The 14,363-nt window shown below is 40.7% G+C and overlaps 1 protein-coding gene across 6 annotated transcripts in view; it reads right to left on the bottom strand.

Annotated features, from left to right (window-relative positions):
- The window catches only part of USH2A (usherin), an 848,241-nt gene that overhangs the window by 455,904 nt on the left and 377,974 nt on the right, over nucleotides 1-14,363 (bottom strand). For all 6 annotated transcript variants that reach the window (XR_011381453.1, XM_070055318.1, XM_008268426.4 and 3 more), the window contains exons 29-30: nucleotides 14,228-14,308; nucleotides 11,479-11,673 (exon numbers count right to left, since the gene is read on the bottom strand). Coding sequence is in view for 5 of the 6 variants with exons in the window: in XM_070055318.1 (XP_069911419.1) it covers nucleotides 11,479-11,673; nucleotides 14,228-14,308 (276 nt within the window). In the remaining variant the exon portion in view is untranslated. The remainder of the gene's footprint in view (nucleotides 1-11,478; nucleotides 11,674-14,227; nucleotides 14,309-14,363) is intronic.

The raw sequence follows: 14,363 nt of genomic DNA on the forward strand, positions 1-14,363 counted from the left end.
TTCAATTGCTTCCAAATATAATCAAAATACAAAATAATTAAAAAGGTGGAAAGCAGAAAATTGGGATGTCTATTCCTTTTCTTTATTAAATCTGTTGCATAACTTATTTTTATTAAGTATTATAAGAATTTTGGACATTTCTACTTGATTATTACTCTATAGCAAAATTTATATATATGCATGATTTAAAATTTTTTTAAATTTATTTTTGGTTTCTTTGAAAGGTGGAGAGAGAGACAGAGACAGAGAGTAAGAGATAGAGCCAGGATCCTCCATCTTCTAATTCATTCTCCAAATACCCACAACAGCAAGGGCTTGTCCAGGCCAAAGCCAGGAGCCTGGAACATTATCCCATCCTCGTAGGTGGTTCATGTGGGTGGCAGGGACCCACGTATCTGAGCCCTCATCTGCTGCTTCCCAATGTATCACCATCATTTTTATCCATGGTATAACTGACTACCAAAAAGAAATACAAGTCCTGTACTGTAGATTCTTATTGCAAAAAATAAATTGAATAACTTGCAAGAAAAAAACTATCTCTGAATATTTCACAATGTGCAAGTAGTTCAGCTACATTATGTATTCAGGAGAGTTAGACAAAGCTATTAACTCATCAACACTGCATTACCTAATGAAATTCTTCTACATTAGCTAAGCAGGAACATTACATCACTTCTATTTTTAATATTTATGTCATAGGCCATCTTTTTGTACTATGCATTTTTCAGAGAATTTTTTTTTCAAGATTTACATTTAAAGAAATAGTTTGTGACAAACTACAAATACAGAATTCTAATTTGTGGAGTACTATAAAAACTGGCAGAGACTTCCTCAAAATTAATCTTTTAACAATACCATGATGACTTTCTTTTTTTCATTTCTCCTGATGTTTACTTATTGTAGCGGAGACTACTAGACTACTAATTGCTTTTTATTTTGTATTAGATTCTTCAGTAAAATAAAAAGAATTCTTAGCTGAGCAAATGGACGCTTTAAATTAGGACATTTCCCATCAACCCCTGCAGCTAAATACAGTCATGTACTGAAGCTTTGACCATAGAATACAACCAGGGGTAGAGGGACAACTTTTAAAATATGTCTTCAAAGTGACTGTGCATATCCTGCTTTCAACATTCCTCCTTCCTCCCGGATGGAAGGCAAACTGGACGGCTGAAGCTCAAGCAGCTGCCTTGGACCATGAGGCTTAAACCCTATCTCTAGGGATGCCATAGCAAAAACATGAAGTGCATGGGTACCCAGCACTGGAACATTCTGCCTCTAGGTTGACAAATTGTGGATATCTGTTATGAGACAGAGAAAAATTTCATCTTGTTGAAGACAACACTATTTTAGCTTCTCTGTCTCTCAAGTGAAACTAGTTTAAAATGATAAACCTAGGTCTTCCCCCATAAAACTTTATTTCCTACATAACATTATACCTTAGAGAGAATGTTTGAGCTATATTTTGGTGGTATATATAAAAAATTGCATAGGTAGTATCTAGCACTAGTCTGGAGCACAGGAGATAACTTTTATAAATATATGAATATTTTCTGTTAGGTATAATTGTCAGCATTGCAGCAATACTAGCTTCCATTGTTTTAAATTTCAAATACACATAGTGCTTGAGTTTCATTATGAGGTATGAGTTTTAGAATCAATCTTTAGATTGTATTTACCATACCAGCAGCATTTTTCCTATTGGGAAAATGTGTATTAAGTTCCAAATATGTGTCACAATTGTGATTGTTCTATACATCATTTCATAAAGTTAGAAAACTAGAACATTGATGACAGCTTAGTAAGAGCCAGTAGTTTAATACTCAATCCAACTCAGCCTAATAAAACAATATTATTATTACATTAGCTCTGGGGCTAGCACAATGCTGAATTTGTTCATTTATTCCTTCATGCATTCTTTTTATAGAAGTATATTGATCCTACCTTGAGGAAGGAACTGAGTATGATTTAAAAGAAATATAAAAGTTGGGGCCATCACTGTGGCATAGCAGGTAAAGCCACCGCTTGCAGTGCTGGCATCCCATGTGGGTACCAGTTTAAGTCCCGGCTGCTCGACTTGTGATCCAGCTCTCTGCTATGGCCTGGGAAAGCAGTAGAAGATGGCCCAAGTCCTTGAGCCCCTGCACCTTTGTCGGAAGGTCTGGAGGAAGCTCTTGGCTCCTGGCTTCAGATTGGTGCAGCTCCATCTATTGTGGCCAGTTGGGGAGTGAACCAGCGGTGGAAGACTCTCTCTCTCTCTCTGCCTCTCCTTCTCTCTATGTGTAACTGTGACTTTCAAATAAATAAGTAAATCTTTTAAAAAAATATAAAAGGCTATACATGCCCTCCAGAAGCTTATTGTCTAATCAAGAAATAACATGGAATAAGGCTGTTTAAACAACACTGGAGTGAGAATCTTCAGCTGAGGGACCACTGTTCCGGTGCAGCAGGTTAAGTTGCTGCTAATAACACCAGCATCCCACCACAGAGCACGGGATAGAGTCCCTGCAGCTCCCAGCTTCCTGCTGATGCACTTGGCTAGGTAGCAGAAGACGGCCCAAGTACTTGGCCTCTTATCACCTTTGTGGGAGACTAGGATGCAGTTCTTGCCTCCTGGCTTTGACCTGGCCCAGCCCTGGCTGTTGTGGCCATTTGGGAAGTTTTGCAGCAGATGGGAAATCTCTCTGTTTCTGCCTCCCTCTGCCATGCTGCCTTTCAAATAAATAAATAAATAAGTAAATAAAAAGGATTCTCAGCTGAATAGAAAAAAATGGCATGACCTTAAGTTGCAGTCATCTCTCTGCAGACTTCTCACTAAGTATGATGATTTCACATATAATGCGTGTGTGTATATATGTGTGTGTGTAATATAATATATATATGTAATCTGTACATATGTGATATACACACATACAAAGCCATACAGAATAGAACCTTGCTGGTGGAATAAAAGCTGGGTTTAAGTTCCAAAGTCAGGCATGAGGCCAAAATAACTTGTGATTTAAAGTCCCCTTGACAACTCCTTATATGGCCCATAAAGTATAGTACATTTGGTTTTGTGTATGCCTCTAACTCTTCATTAATCAATGGTTCCTTAAGGTTCTTATTCTTAATTCTCTTTGTAGGCATCTCAACAATGAGTTTCACTCCTTTGTCAGTGGTTTGGGAACCCAGAAGTTATTCACATATTCTTTCCAGTAAACAGATATTGATAGTTTCAGGACTGGACAGCATTCTTTGTTGGGGCATCATCTGGTAAGTTTTTCCTATTGCTTTTCCATGCCTTATCCACTTTTCTCTGAATTTAATAGACATCTTACACCATTTCTCCTTCCATTTTTTTGTCCTTCCTTCTTTGCTTTTTCATTTTTTCTTTTCTCCTATAAGTAGGGAGCTTCATGTCTTCCTGCCAGCCATTGCAGGATTGGGAGATGGGGTGGAGTGGGCTGATTAGCCATGCAGAATGGCACTCTGTCTGCAGACCTAGAGAACAGGAATCTGCATTCTTCCATGATCCCCAGGCAAGTGTCACCTCCTGTGCACTGGGCACATTCAGAAGCGTTGCCCTTGGGGGTCAGAGGGCCTCCTTATACCACCTCTATTTCTTCATTTGCCCTAGCAGCCTTCTTACAGCAAAGCTGCAGATACAACAAAGGAGGAAAGAATTCAACCCTAGCAGGTGAAAATGACCCCTTCTCAGTGACCATTCCTTGACACAGAGTTTTTTCAATGTGTGATCCATGTACTTTCTGCAAAGGAAGCAACTGGAACACAGAATAAAATGTAGATTTTAAATCCTCGTACAGAATTGTGTGAGGGTACCCAAGAACAGAACTGATAAGCAATTTGGGAATCACCTCATGACCCATCGAACTGAGAGTCCTAATTAGTAGCAGGAGTAAGTGTGGATGATAAAGAAAAATTAGGTATATTTTCAATATGTTAACCATATTCTTCAGATAAATTTTGAGGTCTACTGCATGTGAGGACTGAACCAGTTTTAGTGAGAAAAGCATTATTATTAATTGCATTATAAATTGTCTCATTTTTCTACATAAATTTTCTACATAAATTTTGGGGCACTGTTGATCTGCTAAATTACACAATGTAATAAATACTATTATTATTTATTCTACCCAAGAAAGGAATATAACATCTAGACTCTATCTTAATGGAATGTAACAACAGAATTGAGAAAACATTTTCTATGTATCAATTATACCGCTAGCATCATGCCGGGCCTATACTAATTATACCTATAATTAAATTTGAAGGCCTAAATGTCTTTAAGAAAAAGATAATCATATATGTACAACTTCAGGATATTCAGTCCAGACATAATTTCAAGTTGAACTGTGAAGTTACTTTCTGAGCAGCCCTCAGCCTGAGGGGAAATGCCAGGCAGCTCAGGGCAGCTGCTTTTCAGGCAAGCAGGGCTGAGGGAAAATCCACAGAACTTACTCAGAGTTCATTGGAACCCTTTGCAACAAGTCCATAGACACACAACAGTGATAAGGATAGGGCTCTCTACCCGGAGGCTCTGGCTAAGAAAGTGTACTTTCAGGAAGTCCTCGCTGTAAATCCTGGAGTTAAGAGGGCTAGAATCCAGAACTTGTGACCCAAATGGGCCTACCTGCTGCTGAGTTGGGGCTGTTAACCCTGGAAATTTCCACTGCTACTGAAATTTTTCTCATTTAGTCCTCTGGCTACCTAATTCACAAAGAAAAGATTCTGTTTCACTATTCTATTCTTCCAGTTCTCTAGGTTGATGTTCATTTTTTAATTACTTTTTTTTTTTTTTTGCTGTCTGCTTTTTGCAAGTCTGATCTTAATTGCCAATTTCTTCCCGAGACTTGATTTTTGTTGTCCTGTGACATTCCTTTGCTAATGTTATTTATTTGCTTTTAATCTTATTCGTTTTATATGTGCTTTTATCTTTTTTCAGCCCACATTTTTTAGTTTAGTTGGGAGATAGAAATTGTCACAAAAATTTCTTGGTTGGGGGTCTGGGGCTGTGGCATACCTGGTTAAGTTGCCATATTAGGTACCAACATCCCATATGGGCACTTGTCCAAGTCTTGGCTGCTCCACTTTCAATCCAGGTCCCTACTAACCTGCCTGGGAAAGCAGTGGAAGATAGCTCAAGTGCTTGGGTGCCTGCAACCACATGGGAGACCTGCATGAAGCTCCTGCTCCTGTCTTTGGTCTAGCACAGCCCAGGTTGCTGAAGCCATTTGGTGAGTGAACCAGAGGATGGAACACTTCTCTTTATCTGCCTATGCCTCTCCTTCTCTTTAGCTCCACCTTGCAAATAAATAAGTAAATTTTTAAAAAGAAACAATTTCTGGATTGAATTGAATCTTGACCACTGGTGTCAAACTCTTGTTTCTAGTGGTGTTTACCAATTCTGACTGCACAACAGAATTATCTGAGACTCTTTTAAAATACCCATGCTGGCCAGTGCTGTGGCTCACTTGGCTAATCCTCCGCCTGCAGCGCCGGCACCCCGGGTTCTAGTCCCGGTTGGGGCGCTGGATTCTGTCCCGATTGCCCCTCTTCCAGTCCAGCTCTCTGCTGTGGCCCAGGAGTGCAGTGGAGGATGGCCCAAGTGCTTGGGCCCTGCACCCACATGGGGGACCAGGAGGAAGCACCTGGCTCCTGGCTTTGGATCAGTGCAGCGTGTCGGCCGTAGCGGCCATTTTGGGGGGTGAACCAATGGAATAAGACCTTTCTCTCTGTCTCTCTCTCTCTCTCTCTCTTACTGTCTAACTCTGCCTGTCAAAAAAAAAAAAATACCCATGCTGAGGAGTCATTCCAGACCCATTAAATCATCAGACTGCAGCTGGGGCACACAGGCATCCGTATTTCCAAAGCTGCCCAGTGACTTGCTGAGAACCTAGAGTGGTAAAATATCACCTTATAAGAATTCCAATAAGATGACCAAAGTTTATAGAAACCTGGAAGTGTACCAGACAAGGACAAGTGGACCACTAGAAGGAGCATCCCAGGAAAACTTACTCCCCATCTAGGTGCTAAATGCCAGCAAGCTCCCAGCACTCCCACTTTGCCAAACCCTGCAAAGAAAGGCACAGAGGCTGCAGGACTGCTGCAAGGCCAAGGCCAATTTACTTCTGTTGACCCTGTCACCACCCCAGTGAAGGTTATCATTAGCAGCAACCGATGCCCAGTGAAAGGATTTGAAAACTATCTGATTTTGCTGTGTAAACATCCAGACTGAAGGTAAGTTTAGGAATGTTGCAACTGAACTGTGGAGTAGAGATTTGGGGGTGTATTTAGCTGATTGAGAAATGGTAACTCAAAAGGAGAGCAAGAATTTGCCTGCAAATTTCAGAGAATGATCTTGTTCTAAGGAGGATTTAACTTACGAAATAGATAGAGTTCAGAAATCAGCAGTAGTATGCTGGAACTAAGATAGAAAAGAACTTGAGATGCATTAAACAAGAGAAAGAAGGTGAGTGGAATACAAGAGAGATGAAGATGCAAGTTAGGATATTGAGAGGCAGGCAGAAATCAAAGGGAGTTGGATAAAATGAGGAACAAATTATATAAATGTCTTAAATGGGACAATTAAAAATTATCCTAGGATAGATGCTTGCCACAGCAGTTAAAATACTGCTTGAGACACCCACATCCTATAACTGTGTTCAAGTGATGGCTCCACTTCTGATTCCAGCTTCCAACTGCTGTACATGAGGGAGGCGGCAAGTGATGGCTCAAGTACTTAGATTTCTGCCACTCATATGGGAGATGAGGACAGAGTTTTTGGTTTCTGGCTTTGTCTTGGCCCAGGCTGTTGCAGGTATTTGTGGAATGAACTGGCATATGGGAAATCTTTCTCTGTTTTTGTCTCTCTGTCTCTCTGCCTATCAAATAAAATTTATATAAATAGCATAAAAATAAGCTGAGAAGTTTCAAAAAATAGACAGAAAATCAGAAAACAAAAAGGGAAACAATTATGAGGCAATAACCTGGAATTCAGAAAATGTAATTCAGAGATTATAAAGACAGCTATTAAGTCATTGAACATTTACTATGTGCCTGCTTCTGAGCAAAATATTTCATATAGACAATTCATTTTTTTAAAAAATGGTTTATTTGGGGCTAGCTCCGTGGCTCACTTGGTTATTCCTCTGCCTGTGGCGCTGGCATCCCATATGGGTGCTGGGTTCTAGTCCCGGTTGCTCCTCTTCCAGTCCAGCTCTCTGCTGTGGCCTGGGAAGGCAGCAGAGGATGGCCTAAGTGCTTGGCCCTGCATCCGCATGGGAGACCAGAAGGAAGCACCTGGCTCCTGGCTTCGGATTGGTGCAGCGCCGGCCATAGCAGCCATTTGGGTGTGAACCAATAGAAGGAAGACCTTTCTCTCTAACTCTCTCTCTCTAACTCTATCTGCAAAAAAAAAAAAAAAAAGAAAGAAAAAAAATTAAACATGTTTTATTTAATGAAAGGCAGTGTAACAGACCGAAAGAGGTGTTGCATCCGCTGGTTCACTCCTCAAACAACTGAATTGGCCAGAGCTGAGCCATGCCAAAGCCAGGAATTAGTAATTCTATCTGGGTCTCCCATGTAGGTGACAAGGGTCCAAGTCTTTGGATCATCTTCTGCTACCTTCCCAGGTGCATTAGCAAGAAGCTGAACCAGAAACATAGCAGTAGGGACTTGGATCAGAACTCTGATACAGGATATCAGCATCAGAATTGGCAGCTTAACCCACTGTGTCACAACACCAGCATCTGGTATATCAGTTTTATCATTACAACAATCTCATAATATAAGAAAGATTTTTAATACCAAATTTACAGGTAAGGAAACTATAATAAAGGAATATATTTTAAGATTCTTTAAAGATTGATTCATTTATTTGAAAGGAAGAGTTATAGAGAGAGGGAGGGACAGAGAGAGAGAGAGAGAGATCCTCAATCAGCAGGTTCATAATCCAAATGGCCACAAGGGCCAGAGCTGGGCTGGTATGAAGCCAGGAGCTAGGAGCTTCCTCCAGGTCCCCAGTGTGGGTATATGGGCCTCTGCATTTGGGCCATCCACCACTGCTGTTCCAGTCACATTAACAGGGAGGTGGATTGGAAGTGGAGCAGCTGGGACTTGACTTGAAACAGGGTCTGTATGGGATGCTGGCTTTGCAGTTGGCAGCTTCACCTGTTACACCACATTGGCCCCAGGGATATATATTTAAATGCATCTATGCTTCAGCTAAGAAGTGATATAGGTGGCATTTGAGTGTAGATTGATTTGATTCTGTAAACTGTGTTCTGGATTGTTAAACAAAGGAGGACACATGGGAAGAAACTACTGCTTTTCACAAAACTTGTGTTCATATTTGCATAACAGCAAATTTTCCAAGCTGAAGAAAGACCCAAATTTGAAGAATGAGAGAGTTTATTATATAACAGGAAAAAATTAATGAAAAGAAATCAATACATTTTCTGATAACAATATAACTTAATCAGCAAAGGACCCTGTAACAACCAATAAAGCTAAATTGCTTTGTATATCTAGGATCAGCATTATTTCAAATAAATATGATGCTAACAAGCAAAATTATTTAAAAAGTAAAATCTCAACAAAAGTCACATAAGAAATGTGAAAAAGTAGCTGGTGCCTCAGCTCACTACGCTAATCCTCCACCTGCGGCGCCGGCACCCCAGGTTCTAGTTCCAGTCGGGGTGCCGGATTCTCTCCTCGTTGCTCCTCTTCCAGTCCAGCTCTCTGCTGTGGCCCGGGAGGGCAGTGGAGGATGGCCCAGGTCCTTGGGCCCTGTACCCGCATGGGACCAGGAGGAAGCACCTGGCTCCTGCCTTTGGATTAGCGCAGCGCACCAGCCATAGCGGCCATTTTGGGGGGTGAACCAACGGAATAAGACCTTTCTCTCTGTCTCTCTCTCTCACTGTCTAACTCTGCCTGTCAAACAAACAAACAAAAAAAGAAATGTGAAAAGGCAGTTACCCTCACAACCAAGAGCAAAACTGCCCACATTCACTTATTCTGTTTCTTTTTTTTTTCTTTTCCTCTTTATATCTGTTATTTCAACCAACAGTCACCAATCAATCTCTAGGCTCTCAACAACTCCATTGCTATGGCTTGGAAGTGGTTTGTCTTCACTAAGGTCTGTGTGCTGCATCCTTGGTCCCCAGGATGGCAGTAATCGGAGGTGGTGCAACCTTGCAGAGGTGGGGCCTGGTGACAAATCTCTTGGTTCCTGGGGGCGCTGCCTTCAGTACAGAATTCTAGTCTCCTGGATCAAGGTGGGGGAGAGTGTAGAGAAGCAGACTGATTGGTTCATATACTATAAAAGCTTGAAACTGTCAGCCTTTCTCTGGTTTCCTGTTTGAGGTGTGGCCGCTTCCTCTTTTATGCACTCTCCTCATCTGCCACCTGTCATGGGGTCCTCATAGGATCTTGAGTCATTCTGTATGGATTGGCAGTCTCCAAAGCCCTTGGAGCAAACAAACCTCTTTGCTTAAAAAGGTAATCTGCTTCAGGCATTTCATTATAGCAATGAAATCTAACTCATAAATCCACTAAATCCATCTTTCTCCCTCTCTACTTTCTCTCTCTTTCCATCTCACTTTGAGTGTCTTTTCCATTTCTGTGACATTCTCTGACCTTGCAAGTTATCCAAGCTGGTTTTGGTGTTACTCAATGATCCTGACCCTGCACAACCAAAGTCATCAGGAAACATCAGAAATCCCCTTTAATTGTTAATATTATTTTTTAAAATCTTTTTCAACTTTAATTTATTTGAAAATCTGAAAGACAGACAGTCACAGACAGACAGAACTCTCCCATCTGCTGATTCACTCTTCAAATGTCCACAATGGCCAGAGCAGAGACAGGCTGAAGTTAAGAGCTCAGAACTCAACCCCATCAGGAAGAAAAAAAATACAACTAATAGATATATTAGGTAAGAAGGAAGTAAATGAAATCCTGTATAATAATTATGTTTCTTTTAAAGTGTTTAATTTCATCTAGAATACAAATCCAATGGCTGAGTGGGAAGAGAAAGGGGGGCTTGGGAAGGTCTCATGTATTTTAAGGAGATTGGGGCAAGGAGCTGTTTACAGAAATACAGTGAGCTTGATGTCATTACTGTGTGCCCATTTGCTAGTGGGGATTGAGAATTTTTGGTGATATTGTCTAGCTGCCACACATAACCAGGGAAAAGGCAATCTGTAGGCTCAGTTAGGCAGGGTTCTTGTCAGGTAGGTAAGCTAGGGAACAATGAAGAGGAGGCTGGGATCTGAGGGTTGCTTTTTTATTTTTTCTAAAATTGGTTATGTATTTGGGCTGCAGATTTCAAACAAGGAAGTCAAGTGTTTTCATTCAAGGGAATGAAAATAGATATGCTGGAAAGATATTTAATTCTCTTCTAACATCCATATGATTATTCAAATTACAGGAGTATTTCACAGGGGAATTTTTTTCTATCACATGTGATGCATTTATTTTGAGAGGTCAAACGCTTGTGTTTAGCTTTTGATTTCTGCATGCTTCCACGTTTTATAAAACTGGAAAATGTTGTCTTGCTGCACGCACAGGAGTTTGATTGTGAGATGTTAACTGAAGTGTATATTTCACTCTCATCATTTTATGTGGCATGCTTCTCTGTGAGAAATTGATTCACCAATTTGCCAGTCAGACTGCTGGGGCCCTTATACTCCTCCACCTTGAGATAATTAGGTTTAATCAGCAATTTTACAACAAATAATGGTGGTGTGAACTTGGGCTAGTCCCAAAGAGTAAATAGCTGCATGGTAAAATAGTTAAGCTGGTCTTATATGAGTCTATATACATAGAAATCCCCCAAAGATATCTGTGGAGTTGAAGGGCTACAGCCACCTGTGACCTAATCTCTTGGAGATGGAAAGAATATCAACCTTGTAATGAAATAATCCATAGGAACCTGTGCTTTCACATAATTGTACTTCTCATCACAGGAAGATACAGGTTCTTACCAGGGTTGATGGTGGTTGTTTTGAATTTTTTAAAAAAATATGTTTATTTGATAGGCTGAAAGACAGATATGAGAGACAGAGAGAGAGCACAAGAAATCCCATCTACTGGCTTACTCCCCAGTAACCAGGACTGGGTCAAAGCCAAAACTAGGAGGCAGAACCTCAAACCAGGTCTCTCATTTGAGTGGCAGGAACGCAGATACCTGAGTCATCATCACCATCTCTAGAGTCCACACTGGTAGAAAGCTGGACTCAGGAGTTGGGAATCAAAACCAGGTACTCCCATGGTGGGACATGCGGGCATCTGATGCAGCATCTTAACCACTAGGCCAAGACACCACCTCCTCCCTCATTATTTTTAATGAGGCAAAAATAATATACATATATTTCATGTATTTCAGGAAAAAAAAAAAACTAGCCAAATGTTTTTATTCAAGATCAAGACAGAAAGGAAATAAAAAGATCCATTCCATTAAGAAATCACCTTTACCTGAGAGGGCGCTGGTGTTGACAAATTCAGCACTGGCAGCAGGCAAGCCAAGTGGACGGGGGTCCTCCTGGCTGTAGGCTTTCAGGATGTACTTCTCAATCACGCCTCTAACCACAACAGGTTCATCCCAGGTCACCTCAACGCTATATCCGTTTATGCTGCTGACTCTTGAGGGACTTGGCACACTTGGTGGAGCTATGAAAGAATTAAAGGGAAAACAGAGAACATAGTAGCTCTGAGAAGACTACTGCCTCTATTCACTTTTAATGGCTGCAGTAAATCAGACTCAACCATTAGCATAAATACAATTTATTAGCGTTGTAACTTTTCAGCATTGATTTAATATGACTGCACATCTTGAGCCATTCAGCTTAAGCGGTATTTCAAAACCATCAAAACTCCATCGACATAACATTCTTTTAAGTCTAGTCCAGGTTTTCCAAAAACATTTAATGTATCCGACATGTTTAAACATCACTCATAAAGAAGGAGGTGGATGGTAGGCAGATAACAAGTTCAAGCAATATAATGATGTACCCCTTTGAAGCAAGATAATTAGACTGTTATTATACATAGGTGTTTGACACTTTTATATCTTCAATGTATTAGCCAAAAAAATCTCACAAGTGTGATTGGGTTGTACTTGAAGGGCTGCTTCCATTTTCCAAATTCCAGTGTGTTGCAACTTAATTTTTAAAAAGCCAAAAAGTTCTACCAGATCTAATATAGAGGATACACTCCTAACTGCATCTGGGGTGAGGAGGGAAACTGGTACCTTCAAGATTCTACAAAACCATTTTCCCAGACATTTTGCTCAGAATATCTCAAAGCAATAACACAAAATCAGAAGGTTTAAAGGGATGGCAAAAACCACACTTGTAAGTTGAGCACCCTAATTTTAAAAATCCATAACCTTTAACTATTTATTAGATATTGCTACGGTTCTGGTAACAACTTCATCACAGCTGACTGCACTAGGGACACAAAGAAAGAGCCCAAGGAACTCTGTGGCAGGATGATGGATGAGAAACCGGCTCGAACTGCTCCTGGAGCCTTGAGCCCTGTCAATGGACAATCACTCTGATTGTCCCACATCAAATATCCTCCTCCTCAGATTTCACTCTTCAGACCCATAAAATAGGACAGCTTTAAGGGAAACACAGCGAACGTCCATGATGAGAGGAAACAGAGAGGAGGAACCATTCTGTGCAGTTAAAACACCATGGGCACCACATGATCAAGTTGCAAGTGAAGGGACAATGGGAGCAATGTTGATTTTATTTGTTCTGAAATGTGGTACAGGGCAAAGTAAGAGCTGTCTAACAGATGGTCTTCTCATATGGGACAGAGCAAAACTGACTCAAAAATAATTAAATAGTGCAATTATTCTCCAGCCCTTGGGAGCATGTAGCTGCTCTGTATTGTGGTCAGATTGTAAATATGAATTTATGGCATAAGACTTCGTGGTCAGATCATGGCTGTAAATTCAGAACCCTATTTGTGTACTTTCTCAGTGGGACTCACAATGGAGTCTATTAAGCCACGCAAGCAATGCACTTTCTAGACACCTATTTATGTTGCTGAGTTATCCTCAAAGCAGGCCTGATAGTATATTTGTTTATAAGGTAGAGGAGTGTGAAATAGGGGCAGAGAACATGTCAGTAACAAATGAATATTTTATGTCGGAGCTTTGTCCTAGCTTTGAAGTTGGAAAGGATTTTTAAGAGATCCTTCAGCTTGTTGCCTGGCTATAAATGGATGATCACTTAAATCATCCTGAAAAAGCATCGCATGGCCCTCCTCGGCAAAATCTGTAGGCAGCAAGCCTTGAAGATTATGCTTAGTGGCCCACCTCAGTACTCTATTATTTCAGATTAAGAAGATCCCTCGAAGATTGGCTGGTGTGGGTAATAAGTATATGGGAACACCGCTTAAAAGCATCATCTTTAAGCATATTGCTATTTTCTAGGCAAACTTTCTTCCAGAGACATGGGTGGCAGCTATTTGGAGATTTATTTGACTTTCTGACAAACATTTGACCCAAAATGGCAGGACAAAGCTAGGACTACTGATTCACAGAACTCTTCATGATGCATGCCTTCCTGGGATGGTATTAGATAAGAATATGTTGTGGCCACAGTCAGAGGAACAACACATTTCTAAGTCAGGTGTCTAAGATTAGACCTGATCAGATTTGGTCTCCTAGTTGTCAGCCTTCTAATCAAAACTATTAAATCAATAAGCAATTTCTGTCCCAAGAGGGTTATTCTAAGATCATAATGGTCTACTGTGTGGCAAATATCAGCAATGCTGTGATAACAGACATGTCTGCTTCCAACAGGACTGGTTTTGAGCATGCTCCCAGCGAGAGTGGGTTGAGGGGACGCCCCCTCCCCAAGTCTGATGGTAACACAGACCTCTGGCCTGAGCTTCCTGGCATCTATGTAGTCTGAAAAGTTTCCTGTCCTCAGACACACTGTGGTGTGTGGAGTCTGCTAAAACCTTAACACAATCGAAGTTTCCTTTCTTCTGTAGCCAACGAGGAAAGAATGGTTTTTGAGCAAATATTTAGTAAATTGTTGATTGGTTAAAGGTTTTAGTCATCGACAGATGCATTTTCAAACCAAAGTGTGCTCTGTTATTAGTACAAAAATGCTAGTACCTCAATGTAATGGTCTTTTCTGTTTTTCATATGTACAAACACACACAGGTGAGGGCACGGATACACTGGAAGATAAATAATATTTACCTGTTCCTGTTGTACGGCCCCGACTCCAGTCACTACACACTGAACCTCCTTCATGCGAGGCTACCACTCGATACAGGTATTCTTCAATGGAAAGAAGAATTAGCAACATTACAATCTTCCATATAGAGAGCAGTGG

Source organism: Oryctolagus cuniculus, chromosome 13 (assembly GCF_964237555.1).
Source record: "Oryctolagus cuniculus chromosome 13, mOryCun1.1, whole genome shotgun sequence".
Lineage (NCBI taxonomy): Eukaryota > Metazoa > Chordata > Mammalia > Lagomorpha > Leporidae > Oryctolagus > Oryctolagus cuniculus.